This window comes from Magallana gigas, chromosome 6 (assembly GCF_963853765.1).
Source record: "Magallana gigas chromosome 6, xbMagGiga1.1, whole genome shotgun sequence".
NCBI lineage: Eukaryota > Metazoa > Mollusca > Bivalvia > Ostreida > Ostreidae > Magallana > Magallana gigas.
In genome coordinates, this window is record NC_088858.1 from 34881632 (window position 1) to 34902578 (window position 20947).

General features: G+C 33.7%; 2 protein-coding genes across 3 annotated transcripts; one reads left to right on the forward strand and one right to left on the reverse strand.

The window, feature by feature from the left end:
* Positions 1-244: 244 nt before the first annotated feature.
* LOC105335343 (sushi, von Willebrand factor type A, EGF and pentraxin domain-containing protein 1) lies at positions 245-5336 on the forward strand. Of its 2 annotated transcripts, none has more exons than XM_034469300.2 (7): positions 245-364; positions 1943-2309; positions 2951-3127; positions 3513-3626; positions 3728-3973; positions 4074-4271; positions 4625-5336. In XM_034469300.2, exons 2-7 carry the CDS (start codon positions 1973-1975, stop codon positions 4810-4812), a joined length of 1260 nt encoding a protein of 419 aa, XP_034325191.2. In that variant the 5' UTR covers positions 245-364; positions 1943-1972; the 3' UTR covers positions 4813-5336. The 2 variants fall into 2 exon arrangements, with proteins under 2 accessions (XP_034325191.2, XP_034325192.2); XM_034469301.2 differs by lacking the exon at positions 245-364 and adding an exon at positions 1585-1719.
* Positions 5337-7385: 2049 nt separating this feature from the next.
* LOC105335342 (sushi, von Willebrand factor type A, EGF and pentraxin domain-containing protein 1) lies at positions 7386-16724 on the reverse strand. The gene is made up of 26 exons (XM_011439166.4): positions 16577-16724; positions 16245-16440; positions 15910-16032; positions 15620-15746; positions 15267-15388; positions 14996-15178; positions 14721-14906; positions 14374-14628; positions 13971-14168; positions 13471-13674; positions 13193-13374; positions 12821-13103; positions 12563-12724; positions 12097-12258; positions 11371-11581; positions 11078-11238; positions 10698-10874; positions 10349-10579; positions 10082-10252; positions 9720-9923; positions 9368-9631; positions 8806-8988; positions 8526-8705; positions 8125-8212; positions 7920-8018; positions 7386-7835 (listed from the first exon to the last, which is right to left on the reverse strand). Exons 1-26 carry the CDS (start codon positions 16658-16660, stop codon positions 7736-7738), a joined length of 4536 nt encoding a protein of 1511 aa, XP_011437468.3. The 5' UTR covers positions 16661-16724; the 3' UTR covers positions 7386-7735.
* Positions 16725-20947: the final 4223 nt, after the last annotated feature.

Genomic DNA, 20947 nt, shown 5'->3' on the forward strand with positions numbered 1-20947 from the left:
TAACGAACTTTTATATTACGCAAGACCCCAGAATCATGATGCAGTCTTAGACTACATTCAAAATACGTACACTATCCTAGATTTTCTTGTGATTGGAAATATCGAAAGAATGAAATGCTTTTAAAATGTGTCTATATATTAGGTTAATAGTTACAAATTTTTAGTGTTTATGATATATCAAATAATGAATGATTGAGATTTGGACTGAAGTCTAATAATGCGTCATACTCCCGAGGCCTGAACTTACATTGGACTGAAGTGAAACTTGAGTTATTCGGGTGGGTTTTATCGTTCAACACGACATGCATTATCACCGTTAAATTTAAAGGGCTTCGTTTCAATGAAAAGACTTTGAGAACAGTCGGTAAGAGCTTTGCGCCTTTAAGAAGTTTTGATCACTGCAAAAAGGCATGATGTGTTAACATGTTTTTGCCATTTTTTTTTATTGGTTAACTATCAAAACACAATTATCTGTATATTGTACATGTATGTTATTTTTCAGTTATAAGAATGTCCTCGTTTATATGTGTTCCTTTACTGGAAATATTTTTACATTGATGTTTATGTGGATGTATACTGATATTTTTTTTCAAAATAAAAAAAGAGAGCTGTCTTTTATACACATACCCACACACACACACACACACACACACACACACACACACACACACACATACATATATATATATATATATATATATGAGAATCTAAATGAATTGAAAATTTAAGATATCATTTTTTTTTCATGTTGTATCCTTTCGATTAAACAGGTAGATACTTTGCAAGTTATGTTTTATTTTCACTTCAAAAGATTGAGATTAGTATAAAAACAAGTGGAATTTGTTTATCATTCTCTTATTAATGAATTCTATTTAAAGAATTGGAAAACCCCATGTGTTAGTTTTTCTTATTTTTAAAATTGACATTTGAATGTGATATGCCAATATTTTTTTTTATTTGCTGGGAGTTTTCTTGATATGAATTGCATTAAAGGCAAATAAATATAGCTAAAAATTTTAATTAAGGTATGACTCTGGGCTCCATTTTTGTTACCCCATATTTTTTTCTTTAATCTGAACCGCTGATATTCATTTGCTTTTAGATTTGAAATGTAGGGATTCAAATGAAAATATTTTTTCTCATAATATACAATGCTAATTTACATTCACCTCTTTGCAAAAAACATTTTAAAGAGGATGGGGGGGGGGGTATTTATAAGCATTGAAAATGTGTTGATTGGTTTAAAAATGTATGATTATCATTTTTGCAAGATAGTGAAACATTTAAAACTGTATATATGGAAAATATAGCGGAAAATAAAACATAGATTGAATTTTGGATTTGTAAAAAAAAATTGACAATCATTAAAAATTAAAAGGGGGATAAACAATAAGTAACGTTAATTTTTTTTCCCCAAAGGTAATGATTACTAGTATATGGATAATGGGAGTTTAGTAGAGATATGAATTTTATCAATTTCCAAAGTGATTTGTATAATATTGTCTAACTATTTATAACTTTAAATACAAATTGTCAGATTAATCTATTCGCGTTATAAAACTACAAAGCTAAACAGTGTTAATAATAAAATTAACTAACATACTGTGTAACACAGTATAATATATGTAAAACGAAACCAACTTCTACAGACAATGCCAAACATTGCCGTACAAAATCTGACTTGTATTCTTTAAATAACCAGGACCTACTCGCTTGCAGGTTTGTGACAGTAATATTAGTAGAATAAGTAATCATAGAAATTAAGAACACTGAATGTTTTATCTCTAAATGAATATAGATAAGAAATGAAAATCACTACTATGTCATAATGATAAAATTTATTGATGTATTGACGGGAAGATAAAGTCAAGTCTCAAACGCGGAAGAATAAATACTGACAGTATTCCACAGAGCCGTATTCTTTCAATCTTGAATATTTTAGACAGAACATTCCATCAGTAGAGACGTCTTAATGGCCGCTATCAGACATATTTTACTGTTAGTTTGCCTAGCACTCACACAGGACGTTGTTTTATGCGGGATTGCTTCCACGTGGGATTACTGCGAATGTAGATGGAACGATTGGATGGCTTGGTCAGATTGTTCTCGATCTTGTGGTGGGGGCAGACGATACAGGACTAGAGAGGTGTGGATTCGAACGGACAAATGTACGCTTGACTTCAATAACTGCGCAACTGACGATATGGGTTCCGAGTATAGCGACTGTAACACATTCTGCTACAATGGAGGAACGTTTTCTAGTTATTGCGCATGCGTGACAGGATGGTACGGAAGCTGTTGCTCTAGCGGTAGATATAAAAACTATACTCCAAGTGTTATCACTACAAAAAACAGTGTATAGAATTATACCGCATATTAAGATTTATCTCTAGATTATATATATATATATATATATATATATATATATATATATATATATATATATATATATATATATATATATATATATATATATATATGGTATTATGTAAAAAATAAAATGCTTTCTTTTGCCATCCATGTAGGAAAATACTTTACCGTGTTAGCGGTTTATGTAGATAATTTCTGCAATGATCATCACACTTATAGCCAGCATGAATCACCAAAGAAAGCATTTTATTGTTAATTATTACATCATTCTTTTAACAAATTAATTAATTGATCGTAAAGAGTACGTAAAATTAACAAAATTTTGTTAATGTGCATCAGTACGTTAGATAAAATAAATAGCAAATTCGTCTTCTATACTAACATCTTCATAATTATATCGTACAGTCCGTGATTTTGCTGAAGTTGCTGAAGGTTTTCGTCGATTGATAAACTTGTTACATGTAGAGCATGTAAGATGTACAACAGTTTTCATCAGTGAACGAAAACCGCTGGTTGTTCCAACGATTTTATGCTTTCTTTAAAATTGCTTAATTTGCAAATGTTATTATTTTGTGTTTAGAGGTTTCATGTGGCGATCCTGGTTCTGTATCTAATGGTTTAGTGTCGGGTTCGTTGTACACCTACGGTAAAACAGTGACGTATTCCTGTAACACCCACTATAATTTGACTGGAGGATCGTTATCAAGGACATGTCAATCAAACTGGTTATGGAATGGAACGCAACCAAGATGTGCATGTAAGATTCTGCGATAATATCCGTGAAAAAAAATGTATTCTTAGCATTTATCTTTCAATCTTTTGCAAATCAATACAACAGTCTGGATCTTCAAGTTTATAATAGGCCCCTATTATTTTTTTTTTAAGTAGAAATAAAATAACTGTTACGAACTTTATAACATGAAACGTAATCAAAATGGCAAGTTCAAAAAGGATAATTCCACACAACTTAGTTATTTTATCATTCCGATTAATTAGAATTGTTCTCAAAGCCTTAGAAACATTATGAGGCAGATTAACAAATTCATAAATAGTATCATATACAAATCTAGATTATCAAATTGTTAAGTAAAGGACTACGTTAAACAATAAAACACGATGATAATTAATTACTTTTGTTGAAGTTGTAAACTCATGTGCAAGCAATCCCTGTCTGAATGGAGGAACGTGTGTGGATGGATTAGACAGATACGACTGTGTATGTACATCCAGTTTCAATGGTGTCCATTGTGAAAACGGTAAAGGGAACATCTAATTAAGCCCCTGATTAATTATTGAGTACGTTTGTCAATTATCTGTTGTTATCAATTTTATCATAATTATTACCCTTGATCAATAGACATTCAGCCACCAGTCATGACAGATTGCCCGCGTGACATCGCTGTATTTTCTAAAGAACCAACGGTGTTTGTCAACTGGACGACGCCATCTTTCTTTGACCCTTTGGGTACAAACATACAAGTGACGACGAATTATCCTGCCGGCAGCGGGACGTTTCCTTGGGGAGATTTCATCGCCCAGTACGTCGCACTGAAACCGTCTAATGGTCTTCGAACGGAATGCACATTCAATATCACAATTAGACGTAAGATTTTACACACTGTCTACCTAACAATTAAGCCTTAACTGACATTTTTAATAATCTGATCCTAATTCATTTTTTTTTTTACTTTTCGATTTTAAAGCCCATCCGTGCCCAGAATTGAATGTTCCCGTCAATGGAGCCCGCGTTTGTAACGGATGGAAGACTGATTTTGGTCAGTTCTGTCAGGTATATTGTGGCGGGAATTACAGCCTCGGTTTACAGTATGATCACAGTCAGTGGTACGTCTGCGGAGCTAGCGGGAACTGGATTGCTGGCGGTCCTCTCCCGAACTGCACAGGTACTTGGATATATATACAAAGTAACCTATACGAACTTCGTCCATTGATAATTGTTCAAATAACTTGCACTTTCATTTTTGTTTTTGTTTTCAGAGTTTTTTTGGCCTTTATTTGTATTCGTTTGATTGTTTGATTTTTTTTTTGATTTTTTTTTGTTTGTTTGTTTTTTTTTTTGGGGGGGGGGGGTTCTGGGTTTTTTTGGGTTTTTTTTTGGGGGGGGGGGTGGTAAAGCACATTTTTAAATACTTTACAATTATACCAGTTCACGTATAATATGCCTTTAAAACTGATATTCCATTATTGTGTCATGAGAAATGGTCGTAAATCAGCTTTTATCTTATGCCGTTTTCAGATCTGATTCTGACGTCACAGGTTTTGGGATCCGATACAAGTTATCGATTCAACGATTGCACAGACTCTGATGAAATCGAAAAGATCCAAGGAAATTATATAGAGAGACTGCGGACATCCAACTATAATTACTTCTGTGACACTTATGGTGGTCTTTGTACTGAGAAAAACGTAGAAGTCACCTGTTGAGTTGTTTTCAATGGCAACAAAGAAGGAATATGGACATAAATTGGTCGGTTTTACGCTGTAGAAGGATTGAATTACATAATAACTATTATTATTTTTATTATTATCAATAATATAGTATCTAAATTTGTGCCATGAAATAACTCATTTTACATGAAATATTGTTGTAGTTTGGGGTGTTATTGTTTACTTGGAAGTTTATACAGTGCTCATGCATTTAATTTGCATTTCATTTTAGATGTTTGGGGGTATTTTAAAAAGCAACTTTATTTCATATGCAAACTTATACTAATAAAGTTTAATTAGACAATGAACAAAGAAATACGTGTTAATACAAAACAATACAGTAATAATAAACAAAAATAATGCTAGAATTTTATTGAGAAAAGCGTTTTTTAAAGGAAAGTTGACCACTACCACCCCTCCTCCCAAACAAAAAGAACTATGTATCATATGAGTTAAATTTGGGCCCCATTATTTGCCATTTTTAAAGTGTTTCGGGTACAATAAATTGTTATGTTATTTTTTTTAGAAGAGTTAAAATATATTCTTCACATATTTATTTGATTTAATTGCACTCACTGGCAGTATATGACGTCAGAAGTGACGCTATTTCTATAATTTAATCAAAATTATTCAAAAATTGACATTTTTCTTATCTTTTTATGAATGGGAAATATAGAGCGCATGCTTAAACAAGAAAAATATTTTTGTCACTTATAAATCTTGGCTAGATACATCACTGATTAAAATATTTTGTTTGTTCAAGCATGCGCTCTATGTTTTCTGAAAGAAAAACTGCTTGAAAACAAGCTGTTTTATGCTAAAAATGCAAAAATGGCGGGAAAAGGTTGTCTTTACGATGTCATATTTCTAAATTGTGGGCAGTTGAATCAAAATGAACATTATGTAAAAACATCACATATATATCTGTACAAAGGAAACAAAGAATTACAGTAAAATGATGATTTTCATTTTAGGGGGCCATTTTAGGCCCATATCATATGTAGTCCTTTAAAAATGTTTATACATATTTTATAAAAAAAAAAAAAAAAAAAAAAAGATAATAAAATATCAAATAATTATTTCTGATTAATGAGGTTTATGTGTATAATGAATAAATTTTGAAACTACGACAACAAACTTTAATAAAGATTGGCTTTTCAACATAAAGTGATCTCTCTCTCCCTCCCTCCCCTCTCTCTCTCTCTCTCTCTCTCTCTCTCTCTCTCTCTCTCTCTCTCTCTCTGAAATGGTAAATCGATGGCAATGATTATTTGCACTTTAACTATTGCGACACAGTTTAAACTTCCGGGTTGAACTGATCGATTCCGCGAATTAGGTGATCGAGACTTCCTATAAGCATATTTCCTTTAACCCATGATCACCAATGTTATCGTTTTGATCGAACTGTGAATAAAGTCATTTAACATAAGAAATTAAAAGTTAAAGTTCACCAGTGCATCAATTCAACTAGGATTTAGAGAAAAACATTTTCGTTAATAAGATCTTTAATGTATACAAATAAGAAAAATTCGCTTAGTTGGATTTATCAACAGAATAGAATATTAATAAAGAAATGTGGATTTTTGAACGCAGGAAATAAATGTCGAATATTTGAATGTCAAATAGAATTAAAGTTCACATTCAATAAACGATCTCTCTTTACATTTCTCTTTGAAATTCTCGATTTAATTTGATATTGTATGTAAGGAAATGAAAAAAAAAAACCCTGTAATTTGATCATCGATATCGCTCCTTCATCCTCTTTTGAGGGACCCATCTTGACGAGGATGTGTTATTTTTTCACTCCTCTTACAAATGAAAGTAGCACATCGAGAAATTCCAGTAGACTATTATGATATATCTTTTCGTTAAATTAATTCATTAAATTTATTGAAATACAACATCCAGAAAAAATAATTATACAAGCCATAAATATTTATTTATTTAAAATGAAACTTTATAAAATAAAATCATGAAACCATCCGTTTCTTCAGCAAGACGCGCAACTGTCTCCATATGCATTTTCATGAATATCGTAAAAAAAAAATACGGCAAAAAAACCAGCTTCCGGTATACTACACGAGAGGCTGTTTTCCATACCATTATGTATACGCACAGTGCGTCACTGGGCTTAAAAAGTTAACTTCCACGAGCCCATACTAATGGTTTTATGCGCCATGGTTGATATTTTTTTCATTAAAACTGAAATCTTACCCAGACTGCTGAATAAAGCCTATTCTTCTGGAACTTAAGATAACATAATTATGCTACCTCTTTCTTGTGTGTACTTTTTCTGTTTTTGAAGAATAAAATTAATATGATTACACTGTGCACGTGCAGATTCAGAAAATTTCCCCTGGGGGAAAGGGGGGGGGGTCCTAGGGATAGTTTTGTGCTCTGGGTGGCGGTCCCACAGGAGTCCCACAGCCTTTTTCGGAAATTTCACATTTTGAATCTATTAAATTTCAATTTTCAAGAAGGGGCTTTGGATCATTTTCATACAGCTCTTTTTTAATCGTATACAACTACATCTCGAAAATTATAATGAAATTAAAGACATGAATTTTATAATGATAAAAGCATTTTATTTTTAATCAAAAAATGTAATTCTATATACATGTAGTATAAAACACATTTTCCTTTGACATTTCAAACATTTAAACACGATCAATCTTTTCTTTTTATCATTCACAACACATAAAAGATGCAACTAAGTTAGCTCATGGAACCGTAACAATTACAAAGACAGTGAGTGTTCGGTAGCTGCCGTCTTTGACGAATCTTTTAATTTTATACATATTAAGACATGTCATTGATTGCTTCATAATTGGTAGATTAGAATCCCATTGGAAATAAGCCAACAAGCATGATTGTACTTGCACACGGATACTAGTACATGTAAATGAGGTAACCGTTCCATTTATTGTAAATAAGTAGTGTCTATGTCCTCTACAAATCCCCTGTTATCTATATCCCCAGGCAGGTTGCTGTCCCGTGTTTTCCAGTTTTGTGATAATTGCCTAAAATTGAAAAGCATAAGTTATGAAAATAAAGGCGACAAATGTAAAACTGATAATTGAAATTGAAAAGATGTTAACTCTTACAAGTTGTCAAATGCTGGCTTTGACACAAATTCTTGCTGTTTCGGTTTGATGTGGAACACCGTTGAAGAAAACTTTGCATCCTTATTGTTACCCCGAGACCTGAATATTCATGAAAAAAATACAAGTTGCTTACGGACAACGACATGCAAATTCAGTTCATTAAAAACCAGTATTAAATAGGTAATAACATGTAGATAATACTTACAGAAACCGTCTGAAAGTTAAAAGGGATGCGGTCACGATTACAATCAGTATAACTGATGTCACTACTGCCACAATAACTGTAATGGACGCTGAAACAAAACATTTTTTTTATTTTATGAAACAGCAAAAGTATACTGTTATCAGGGAAATATTCGCCCCGTTTTATTTTCGCCCCTTTCACCCTCGTTGTCCAAGGGCGAATTTAAGACTGGGCGAATTCTATGTTGCAAATAATATCTCTGTTAACACAACTGTATCTGGGCTAATTCAGGACGGGGCGTAAAAGCTTGCTAGTGTAAAAGTGCGAGAATTACATGGGGCGAAAATAACCCTGTATACAGTATTAAGAATGTAGATGTAGTTATACTCTTAAACAATGCATTGTTTTAATTTTTAACGTACAATCCGTCTCTGTGTCATATTTAATTGAGCACTCAGTAGCACTTCGGGACTCTCTTCCTGGGGTCGTTGTACCATCCGGGCACTCTACACATGAGAGTTGTCCCGATAAGTCCTGATACGTTCCGAAGTCACACTTAAGGCATTGATCGTTTCTATAGTAACGGCCAGGTGCACAGGGAACTAGCAACAAAGACAGACGTTTGAAACAAAAACTTTGATATTATGATTAAATTTTACATACTATTTGGAATTTTATTTTTATGAAGTCATTTGAACATACTGCAGTAAAACTGAGTTGGAACCATTCCGGTTGGACAAGAAACAGAACTGTCAGCCTGCGCATTTGGTGCATCAATGACGTAGATGATATTCTGGATGTCAACATCGAGAGTTCGGTTCATCGCCATTAACTGTAATTCATTGACTGCGGCGTACAGCAAGGTATAGCAGGTTTCAGTTCCGTCTGAAATGAAACGGGTCACGTGATCAGGTAATATAAAAAGTTCGACAATGCAGTGGCGTGGCCCTCTAAGCTCGCTCGCTAGTTGTGATTTCAGGTAATATGGCAGATTGAAAGCGTTGATTTTTGGCTGACAGATGGTTTTTAGTATGTGTTCTTGTGTAAAATAAAATGAACGCTAGCGAGCAGCGTACCTATGTAATACTTGTTGTTTTTAATCATTTAGCACTTTTTATATTCGGACGAACGTAGTGAGGGAGAATATAACTTTTACTTATTGTGTCTCACAAAGCAACAATCTCAGTCGAATTGTTTTCTGTACTTGTTAAGATTATTTTCAATGGTTTTCAAAACTGTTAATGAAAAATATCCCCAGACTTACGGCTCGCAGGATCACATGATAATGACACATCTATCCCTGCTGTAGTGACTGTGGTTGAACGCTTTTGACGCTTACTACAGTCAGTAACGGTAACTCTCTCCAGAAAACAGACGCCAGTAGAGACGCATTCAATGTTGTTGAGTCCCAGCTGAACGGTTTCAGGGACGTTTTTGCGTACATCCGCGTATTTATCTGTTGTATTGCATTCTAAGTCCTTGTAGGATGCTGTATACGACACTTGAAGCTTTTTTCCGTCCTTAATTTCTAAAATTACAACATATAGTCAGTAAACTTTTTTCCTAAATTATGTTTTAATTTCTGGGGATTTTTTTTTTAAAGAATTCATAAGTACCTAAACAAGCAGGCATTTTCCCATCCGGATTATCATCAGTCTGAAAATCCCAAAGATAAAACGTGTCTTTGCCACACATATAGTACGGCTTGATTTCGTGATCAAAGTCGTATCCATCAGCGCACTCAATGGAACAATTCATGTTCTCTGAGTCGTTAGTGCACGTCCAGTTAACATGTGCAAGCCGCTCTAATTGATTACATTCTGGATAAAGAAAAACTTCAAGGTTAAGAAATCAATAATTCAAACCTTTAATTCTGGCTTTGGTATAATTAATGCTACCAATGTGCTTTTGGAATCTACAAATGTGAAAGAGAGTAATTTTTTCATATTATGATGAGGAATGACAATGTTGACTTTACCAGGACAGCTGTCTAGGATACAAGGTCTGCTGTCGGTACTGTTGTCCGGACATTCCAGGCCGCCATTATCAGGAGCTGGGTCGTTACAGACTCTCCATCTCTGCTGTGTTCCATTTCCACAGGTCACAGAGCAAGAGGACCACTCACCCCATTCACCCCAAGAACCGTCAACTACGAGCAAAATAAAATTGGTAGACTAAGTAGCATTGAATAATTTCATACTTGTTTTCATATAATTTACGTTCTTATCACCAGTAACATATTTACCCATAGCAATCTCACACAACTCCCCTTTATAACCGTACAGACAATCACAGGTGTAGTTTGCAGCGCCATCTACACAGGTAGCGTTGTTCTCGCATGCGTGATCCACGCAGTCATCTATGTTCTCCTCACAGTTGTCGCCAGTGAAGCCAAAATCACACTGGCATTCGTACCCCCCAATGAGATCCGTACATACACCGTTTTGACATGGGCTTGATAAGCAGTCATCAACATCTGAAAAAAAAAATTGATCTTGAGAATTCACCAACTTACATCAAGATGTCACCTGAACAATTGAAAGCAATTGTTGTATACGGATAATTTGAAGATAATAAGAAAGATGTACATGTACCATCACATTCACTGGGTGATTGCTTGAAAACGTTGTCACCGGTAGTTGATTCAAAGGCTTTCCAACTTAGCAAGTCCCCTGTATCATCGGAGCTACATCGAGCGGCAATGTCAGCTATCATGGAATATGAAGCAGACTGATTCGTCCATATATTAAATCTGGACACTGTTCCTTTTCCTGACACATATTACAAAAGATTAAAGTTCTAAGACAAACTCACCTAATGATATGAAGGCTAATGGACCGAAAATAAAAGGGAACGACCCCAATTAGTATTTTATCAAACTGAATGATCCTTGTAAAAAATTTAATATGTGGAGCAATAAAACAGACTTTTATGGGGTTTTTTTTTGCTTATATAAACTCTTATATTGATCAACCTGTTAAGGAAATTTTCATCCTCCTTGGAATTACAAAAGTCATGCCTGCTCGTAACGTTAGCGTTCCGTCTGTGTAAAGTTCAGTGTAGTTCATATTCTGCTTTAAGATGTAAAAACTCCAGTTTTCCCTCTCCATGATATGTGATGCAGTTTCCGCCTCCCTAATTTTAAGATGTCAGATATTTAAATGACTTTTACACTCGAGATATTTTGATTAAAACAAATGAAATGTGTAGTTTAAATGTGACAGTCATTATCAATTTACGTATCCAGAATAAATCTACAGAATTTACCTTGGGTTGCCTATTTTAGCTTCAGATTCAGAGCCAATTTCTATGAAGAAAGTCATATGTCCTGTGTCTCTATCGTTAAGTTGAACAGTAACATTGTCAGTGGACGTTATGTCTCTCTTAAACCAAAACGCAATGCTGACAAGTGTTGAATCTGGGGCATCTATATCAACGGACGCTTGACTACCAGACTCCGTCAAACGCAAATCAAAATCTAAATTAAAATCGGGCATACTTTTAAATTTAACAATATATAAATGTAAATTGTTTAATATCATAATTGACGACTACTGCATATCAAACCCTTTAACACAATGCAGACCGTTTCCAATATATGAGGATGTTTAGACAAAAGGGCAATATACAAGGGCAGTTCGGAACATCTCCAGTTTTCATATAGAAGTACATGTAATTGATTTTCATAACATAAACCTTTATAAACGCAATATATATTATTTAATTTAACAAGTGCTAGGATGTTTTTAACATAATTATACTAGTTCATATTCATTTGAAAAACCATCTACTAGCAAATTGCCACAAGACTTTTACATTCAACCCTGCCTTTGCATAGCCAAATAAAACCCAATTGTTTTTAATGATAATTATGTCATAATCAAAAAAAAATATGTCGTTATTATACATGTATAACCCTCTGCACTTTCCTATTTTTCAAACAATGGTCTTGTATACAAAACTATTGAACCATTTAAATATAAGTTCCCTCACCCTGACATTGTGAGAAATTAGTCGCCCCCTCCTCTACCGTAGACTGGGACCCAGGGCACGATTTACACTCAGCTGCTCCGTAAACATCACTGTAGCTCCCCACCCCACAAAGTGAACACTCCGGTGTCCCGTTTGGCGACCAAGACCCAGGCTGGCACCCATCTGAAACCACGGAAACACAATGGCTACTTAATTAGGATTTTGGTTAATCAACATAATTATTGATACGTCAAAGAACTTGTGGTGCTCAATTTTCGTTGATTTTGTGTCCCTGTCCATTTCTCGCAATTGAATTACGGATTTACATATCCTACACGAATTACAAAACCATGTAATTTATCCTTAACCATGGTAAAGAAAATCTACCAAAACACGGCTCGATGAAACTGGCACAACAAAATTTTATGATTCCACAGAACTACAGTATGAAAATAAAAAAAAATTGGATGAAATATCAAAAACTTGCCTATGCACTGCGACATGTTCTGTGCTCCCTTTGATTTTGTAGTTTGACCAAACGGACAAGACAAGCAGCTGATTTGTCCCGGGATCGGTTGGTAAGATCCACGTGGACACATTTCGCACGTGTCTGTTGTTGTGTTGAAAAACGTACCAGCAGCACATTCCACTTTATAGAAAAGAAAAAATACAAATGGTCAATATCTTATAATGAGTACTACCAGTATAATGTACGTATAAATCATTGTTTTCAAGGGAAAATTACCACACGATGTAGTTTTGTAAGAAGGTACTGTTCTTTCCGGGCATTGCAGTACAACATCGAAGTTTTCTATGTCTTTCATTTCCATCACGCCGTAGGAACTGATGTTGAAATCAAGGATACCGGATGATTTCTCTTCAATTATTTTGTCAACAATATCAGACTGATGTCGACGAAACCTTGCAAACGATTCCGCAAAAGATGCGTTGTCGAATTCTGCTGATATGTCAAAGTCAATGCGCAAGTCTCCAGATCTCTTTCTGCGAGCAATCTGACCACACTTCACCTGTTTCAAAACAATATTATACTTGTGTAGCCAATGGTATTGAAAAATCCTTTAGTATAGCAAAGTTTTCTTGGTTTGTGATTACACACCTGTACATTTTCAGCTTTGCATTCTTTAGCATGCACTAAACAAGCGTCCCTGTATGCTGATGTGGATAAAGTTATAATGAATTTCTCTTTTATTTTTTCTTGGACTGCCGAGTCCGTGCAATCGCCGGTAAAGTAATAGGTAGCGGACATACGAAGCCGCCCTCTATCCGCTCTGAAACTCCCTTAAAAAACAAAAGCAGTGTAATAAATGTGTAAATTTTGCCTCTTTCGTAAAACCGCATCATTGTATCATTACATGTATAAAAATTGATACTTACTCGCGCAATCCGGAAGAGGAAGTGACCCTGTTGGCAACCACTTTCCGCTTTCACCACACACAAGAATATCGACGGTATTCTTACCAATTTCGACATCAAAACCTTGTTTACAAAGCATCTGACAAAATTTTCCCCCAAGCCAGTAGTCACAGGCAAGGGCGCCATTATGCGGGGTGTTAGGAGTTTCGATGCATTTTTCCATAACTAAAAACAATGAACTTAAACTTATTCTATCTTAATGCATTTCAACTTATAAACAATTTTTAAAAAAAATTGTAATTTACTTTTTTTATTGCATAGTTACTTATTTACCCTTTTCATTTTTTTGTCATAACAAAACATACATCAGCCATTTTTTAATATTATTTTCTCCTTAAAGCATCTGATTGTTGTCAATATTCGTTTGTAAATTATTGTACTAGAGATTTACTTATTGTTTTTGAATAACGACAAAACATTCATGGAAGGACTAAAAAGTGATTTTGTAATAAGATCGGTACCTTCGCAATGCGGTTGTCTCTTGCCAAATGTCCAGAAGCCGTAATTACCACTTCCGCTTTTTTCACAGACAACGACTTTCGAACCATTGCGCACTGAGCCAGCATCACAATCGAATTCGCATTGACTTCCATACTTCGTCCCCCACGGACAGACGACACTTAGAAATGGCGTCGGGTATACCGTCGGGCAGGTCAAAACTACAATATAACCACACCATATTGCCAGTTCGCGAACCATTAAACTATCAAACTCCTCCAAATAAATTTAAATGATCATTAGATAAGAAATTGCCAGGGGAATTGACCGTCACTGATTTTTTTCAAATGAACGTTTTCTAGTTATGGAAATCAAAACTGGCTTTTATATTAAGTATTCCTCAACATGGGTACTAGCTATCCTTACTTTTCACCACAACCTCAGTTATACAGCTCTGGGCTTTGTTTCCGGCAGCATCCGTCGCTTTGTATACCACCTTATAGTTTCCCGTCGACAGTCTATTACCAGGGGAAACAGAGCCCTCCTTCCGAACAACAATACTGCTGTCATAGTTGTCCTCAGCAATCGGTTCGGACCACGTTGCTACTCCTGTTGATGAGTTTCGGTCCGCAAATGCATATACTGTATTTTGACAACCTTTCAACTTTGGTGGCTCGATATCTGTAATTATATAGCTTTGACGTTTAGTTATATTGATAAGCGAGGTATTCAGATATGTATTCAATGAAATATTCGCTAGATAATTTATTTACCTGTACAACTTGGTTCAGATCCCCTCCAAGTTCCAAATGCCGTGCAAACACGAACACGTGACATACCAGGAGTGATGTCATACCCGGTGGCACAAGAATAGGTGCAAATGCTACGGAATTTGTTACTATCGGTGCAAGTATACTTTAAGTTTCCAACTGCTGGTAAAAGTGTTAGACACGTTTTCTCTACAATGAATTAAACTCAAAATAGTAAAAAAAATGTCATAACCCTGTTAAGAAGACTAAACTGAAAACAAAAGAATCAGTTCTCCTACTTTCGCAATATGGCGGATTGTTGTTCCAATGCCCGTTTATGAGACACTCTAGCAGCGTGTTGCCGATCAGTTTGTATCCAGGGTAACAACCAAAACGGCATGTGGCTCCGTATCTTGCGTCATCACTGGGGTGACACCTGAAGTAACCGTTTTCCACACGAGATGGCCATGTACACCGTACGACTAAAACAGAGTTGAAGTGAATATTATTCTCTCGTCAAATTTAGAGAATTCAAAAAAATATCTGAGACGAGGTTCCAAGACTATTTACCATTTACTGTCACGGTAAATGAGCATCGCGCCATGTTCCCGCTTTTATCTCGAGCATAGTAGCCAATAGTAGTCACTCCCGAACTGAAATAGCTACCAGGTGCTCTCCCTTGCCTTGTCGGTCTGCAAATTATAAGGACAGTTATAGGCCTGGGTGCTATACAACCAAATGATCTTTATGAAAATAAATACTGTAACAGATTAAAACTTTTGACTGTTTGTTTATTTACGGATTTAAAACTGTTTGCATTAATGTTATATTCAGAGTTTTAATTATTTCTAATCAAACCTTTCTGCGTATAATTTGAAATTGATGAATGTTTAACTCCTAAATAATGTAATATTAATACTAACGTGATTCCTCCATCCCGACCGTCGTTGGCTGTTGGTTCAGCCCACGAAACAATCTGCCATGTTTGTAGCTTTACTGCAGTTTTTTGAATGTTTGATGGGCATGTCAAACTAGGCGGGGTGTTGTCACCTGATTTTAAGCAAAAATAAAAATTTTAAAAAAAAAAGGATAGAATTTTCTTTATGTTTTGAAACTAAACAAAGAATAATAATTTTAATCTGTATATATAAATAGTATATTATATATATAAATAATTATACACAAATAAATGTAAACTGAAACCCAAACTTACGACTTGAACAACTGCCAAACAGGCATTTAAAGAATCGACCAATAGCTCGGAAAATTCTTCGAAACCGAAACCACCTTTTTGGTCGCGAACGCCGCTCATTGTGCGATGGTGCCTCTTTGCAATCTACAGTAAAAATGATTTTTAATTTATCGAATCAATCTCTTCAACAAACTGTACATCTTAGTTTTGGGTTAAATTGCAACCACCCTTCACCCGTCCCCCAAGAAACCAAAAACTTTTTTTTCGACAACAATTTACAATTAACTTTAAGAGTAGAACAATCAGACAATTTTGTCTTCTGTGAAAATTTTCAGACATATATTAAGTCCGCTTACATTGTAGATAGTAGTCATTCCATCTTCCATCGTCACAAGTGACCCAGGCTTTAACTTCCTTATATGGACAGATGATGTCACACGATGACCCAGTTGGGACACCATAAGCAATATTGACGGGAAGGTTATTCCTGTCCGTACACCTTAAAACTCGACCGGGTTCCAACTCCGATACATCGCAGGAAGAATTATCGGGCTGCACGATTCAAGCATCAATATTTTTTGTAGTTTGTTTTTGTTATGTAAGTAATTTTAAATAAATTAAAATCTTGTCCGTTTATCAATTCGTTGTCAAACTGTTTTGCATTGGAATTTAAAAAGAAAATACTTACGGTAAAGCCGCTAGAAATCGATATTAAATGTACAACAAACAATGTCCATCCTATTATAGTTTTAGAAATAGAGAATCGGGACATTGTATCACACACGGTCAGTTTGGAATTTAATCTAAGACAAGTGTCATTTAGTTTTGGTGAGAAATTCCCCGCGCTATTTTTAGTTTTCCTAATGATGAGGTCTATAATTTTAGACCGTTGTTACAGAACGGAAGCCATTTAAACTTTGAATTACTTAACTTATGTTTTAAAATATGCCTAAGATTTGTAAGAAAAAGAAAATAGTGCAACTGTAATATAAAAACAAAATATGGAATAAATCAATATAGCTGTCTTGTGTACTTTTTAGGAGCCAATAGTTATCTTAGTTTTATTACATTTTAACACAGTGAATGAGATAAAATTTGCAGATGGTAAAATTGATAAAAATTTCCGACAAATGAAGAAAAGAGCACTTTATAAGACGTTGCTACATGTAAATGTACATGTACGTCTAGTCAGTTCAGTTGTTTATATCCGATTGATACATACATATACCTTGAACTCTAATTAACTTATCGATCCTAAAGATTATAAGGACTTTCCAATATTGCTTGAAGTGTTCCAACTTCCTGGTTCTGTGGTAGTTCTAAGTAAAATATCCGAAGGTTACCTATAACGAGACCATGCATATGGTGTAATTGTAAAGCAGGGAAACACTTTTTAAAGAATTATGTTCATTTTAATAATTCCAAAGAAACAAACACCCACATTGACACGCTATCTCCACGTTAATATTCGGATATTAATATATGTATTGAATATTAAGAAAGGTAAAAGTTATTCCTTTCGGATTCATGTACATGTTGGGTATCCAAATTCAATGTTCATGTAACCATGGTTTTTACAAAATTATTTACTAAATCAACTGTTACAATACAATTACTCATCGAGTAATGAGTTTCTATATAACCTTAGAAGAACTATGCAGATTAAAGAAAAATAAATAATTTATTAACTTATAAATTTATTTATATCAGATCATTAATATTTGATAAATTCTTTTATTGCATGTTCTATCTGCATTTCATAAAACAGATTGTAAAACTAGTCCTTTCAGACGTTTCACAGGTTTTTTTGTTTTGTTTTTTTTGTGTTTTTTTTTTTTTTTTTGGTTTTTTTTTATAAACGCAACTGAATACATTTTTTGCTCGAGAAAGAATTTGAATTTTATGGAGTTTAAACAAACTTCTTAGTTGTGAAATATATAGTTTTCAATAAATACAAAAAATATTTATGATTTCATTTTTAGAAGAAACCCGGTTTGTTTGCGGCAGATGTCATATGGCAGTTTTTCAGACATTTTAATTAGTTAATAATAATTCAAAAATCTAACAGTGTTACGGCATTGACTTTGAGGGTCTATCATGATTTCTAACGTCTTTTATGTTTTCAAATTAAAAAATATGAAAAATTAGTAAATGCGTCATTTATTCTTAATAAAAGAATAACAAACATGGATTAACTTTGACATCTTTTAGAATTTCCGACTATTGAAAACAATTTCTCTTGATTTTTGTCGATATTGATTGCGAGATCGATGTGCGCGAATGTGATTTTAAAGGACCGGAGAAAATAATTAAGCATGATGGTTTGTTGAACTTCTGATGAAAGGGACATGAAGTTCTCGGAACCTCTGGATACTTTCAAACTTCCCGGATGCCATAATAAGATTATGTACTTTGAAATTCCTTCAAGTTTGCAGACCCGGAAGAAAAAAGAACAGAGGTTAAAGTGAAACTGGTGCCAACATACTGACATTTAAACAGTGTGTTACATTGCGATCGCTTTATTCAGCTAATAAACGCTTGGTCATGAATTTGTCGTCAAAATTCTGTTCAAATGTCACTCTGATTTTCATATGCTTGAAAATATTTAATGGCTAACCGCCATTTTCTAAAACTCTGAACGTTTTCTCCAATGAAATCATTATTAATACGAGATAATGTTATCACAGGGATATCAAAAGTCAAGACCAATCAGACATTAGAGAGGTTAAATATTTGAATTTGTACGAGTACGTGTAACTAGGAGAATCCCTTAATTTAATGTGTATTACATCATAATTTCTGCACACCGCATACAATGTAAATACATGTCGTTTATCATTTTATATCCCACATAACATCTACATTATTATACAGTCCATCACTACGTCCACGGATAAAGCGTTAATACACATAGACAGTCCATATGTGTATCGGGTACTCTATTATTTTGAAAAGAATTACACAATGGGTAATAACAAAGGTATCAGAACTTTTAGACCCCAAGATGTTTAGGCCCTTAATTGATAACATGTTTAAGCCCCAAGATGTTTAGGCCCCAAGAAAAAAAGATTGTTTTTTTAAGCATTGCCAAAACTGCACAATATGCCGTAAAATAGTCTTTGGATGAGTTTTTAAATATCAAAATTGATGCGGATAAATTTTCAAGTCTACATACATTTTACATTTGTATATTCTATATGCAATAAATGACAATATTTGTTAAATTCAGAAATGGAATTGTATGACGGTAACATATAATATTGTTACGTGTAAGAATTTGGCGGGTTTTGAATTGAGAATATTCTGACACTTTAGAAAGTTTCTCGTCTAGCTGAAAAAAATTCTAGACATATGTATTTCCTTACAAATTTCTACAAGTCGATTTGAAGACGTTCGTCCTTTAAGTTATTTTTATATAAATGTTGTACCGCATATTTTAGCCGCGTGTTCACTGAACGGTTTTCTTTTTCCCCGGAATTATTTTTCATTCTAGCTTATATGTTATTATAAAATAAGATTTCTTGGTATCAATAGGTTTTTTTTTATTAATTCAGCTTTCAATATTATTATCTAGCACTAGAACAAAAATATTGAAAATTCTATTGAAGACGAATTTCTTTGTATTTTATTTCTAGATGTCCCATATACGAAGGCTTTCACAAAAATACATTAAGCCATATTACTGAATAAAATTACCTTCAGTGTCGAAGCTTTTGAAGCGTTTTAATGCTAGCGCTGAAAATATGAAAGAACTATTTAATTTGGGTAAATTTATTCACTTTAGATTGAAAATAAGACAAGATTTACTTAAGGCAAATCAGATGATGATATATGTTCATTTCTGCCAGATTCTCCTGTAAACCTACCTTTACGTGTGTATTGTTTATACTTATTGCACTGATAAGCTGAACAGCTTAAAATTAATAAAGAACTGAACTGAAAGTTAAATGTATCAAATAAAAAAAATTATATATTTGAACTTAGTGAGGAAAAATATGTAAATAAATATGGACAATTTTTTAGGCCTGGCATTACACTTTATTGTTCCAATGGTCAATGACTTTCATTTCATGTTGTGGATAAATCGAACTTTTAAAAAAAGTTGAATTTTAAATTAATTAACCAATTGCGTAATAAAAAAAATAAACAGCAAGTGAAAAAGTTTATCGGGATATTGGATTTGGTTAGTAATGTGATCAAATCCTGTGAAGCTCTATGTATATATATTTGCATATGCAAATATTCGCTATTGAGAGAACTGCACCCTTTTATTAGGTAATTAAAATGAGTAACACTTGTAGTTGCAATAAACAATTTAAATTTTTTATTTGAGATGTCCTTTTTAAAAAGATTTATCGGTATTTCAAATCACAGACTTAATTAAGGGATATTTTGTGCACGTCAGCCAAATTTACAGGTCAAATGAGAGCATTTAGACAGGAGAAATTTTAAAAGGTTTTATAGACCATTAATGGTTTAAAGGGTTATTAAACATGAACGGAATAATTTCTTGTTAAAGAGATGAATGGAGTCACAAAAGTTTAAAGCTTCAAGACCATCGGGGATTTCCCTTACATGTACATGTACTTATTTTTTTTTTAAAAGCAAGCACTGCAAAAATCATAGCTGTTTAACCTTTAAAGTTGATTGTTTTGTTTTGCTTTTTAAATTTTGAAAAGTCTTAGTATAACCTTGTTTTGTTTTGCTTTTTAAATTTTGAAAAGTCTTAGTATAACGTTAGAAAATGGTTACAAACCATCTTAGGTTTAGTTATGGGAAAACCAATTTTTTGAAAAGCCAGAAATTATTTTAACAATCGCCAAGCAACGTATTTTTCATAATTTTAAACAGTCTCTACTAGCTGATATAAATGCCTCTTCCAAATGTACAATCTATAGATATTTAGTTGATCATTGTACCTTGCAGTCATATCTAACAAAAGGAATTCCTTTACAATATTAGAAACTTATATGTAAATTAAGATTATCATCTCATTGTCTTACCATCGAAACTGGCAGATATAACAATGTTCCATTACAAAGACGTTTATGTCCTCTTT

What these genes read in the sequence shown, in the direction of transcription:
- LOC105335343 (XM_034469300.2), top strand. Translation starts at nt 1,973, where the DNA reads ATGGCCGCTATCAGACATATTTTACTGTTAGTTTGCCTAGCACTCACA. An exon ending in CGGAAGCTGTTGCTCTAGCG is followed by an intron (nt 2,310 to 2,950) that starts GTAGATATAAAA and finishes TTTTGTGTTTAG; the next exon opens with AGGTTTCATGTGGCGATCCT. An exon ending in AACGCAACCAAGATGTGCAT is followed by an intron (nt 3,128 to 3,512) that starts GTAAGATTCTGC and finishes CTTTTGTTGAAG; the next exon opens with TTGTAAACTCATGTGCAAGC.
- LOC105335342 (XM_011439166.4), bottom strand. Translation starts at nt 16,660, where the DNA reads ATGTCCCGATTCTCTATTTCTAAAACTATAATAGGATGGACATTGTTT. An exon ending in GAATGACTACTATCTACAAT is followed by an intron (nt 16,033 to 16,244) that starts GTAAGCGGACTT and finishes TTTTTACTGTAG; the next exon opens with ATTGCAAAGAGGCACCATCG. An exon ending in GAGACAACCGCATTGCGAAG is followed by an intron (nt 13,675 to 13,970) that starts GTACCGATCTTA and finishes CATTGTTTTTAG; the next exon opens with TTATGGAAAAATGCATCGAA.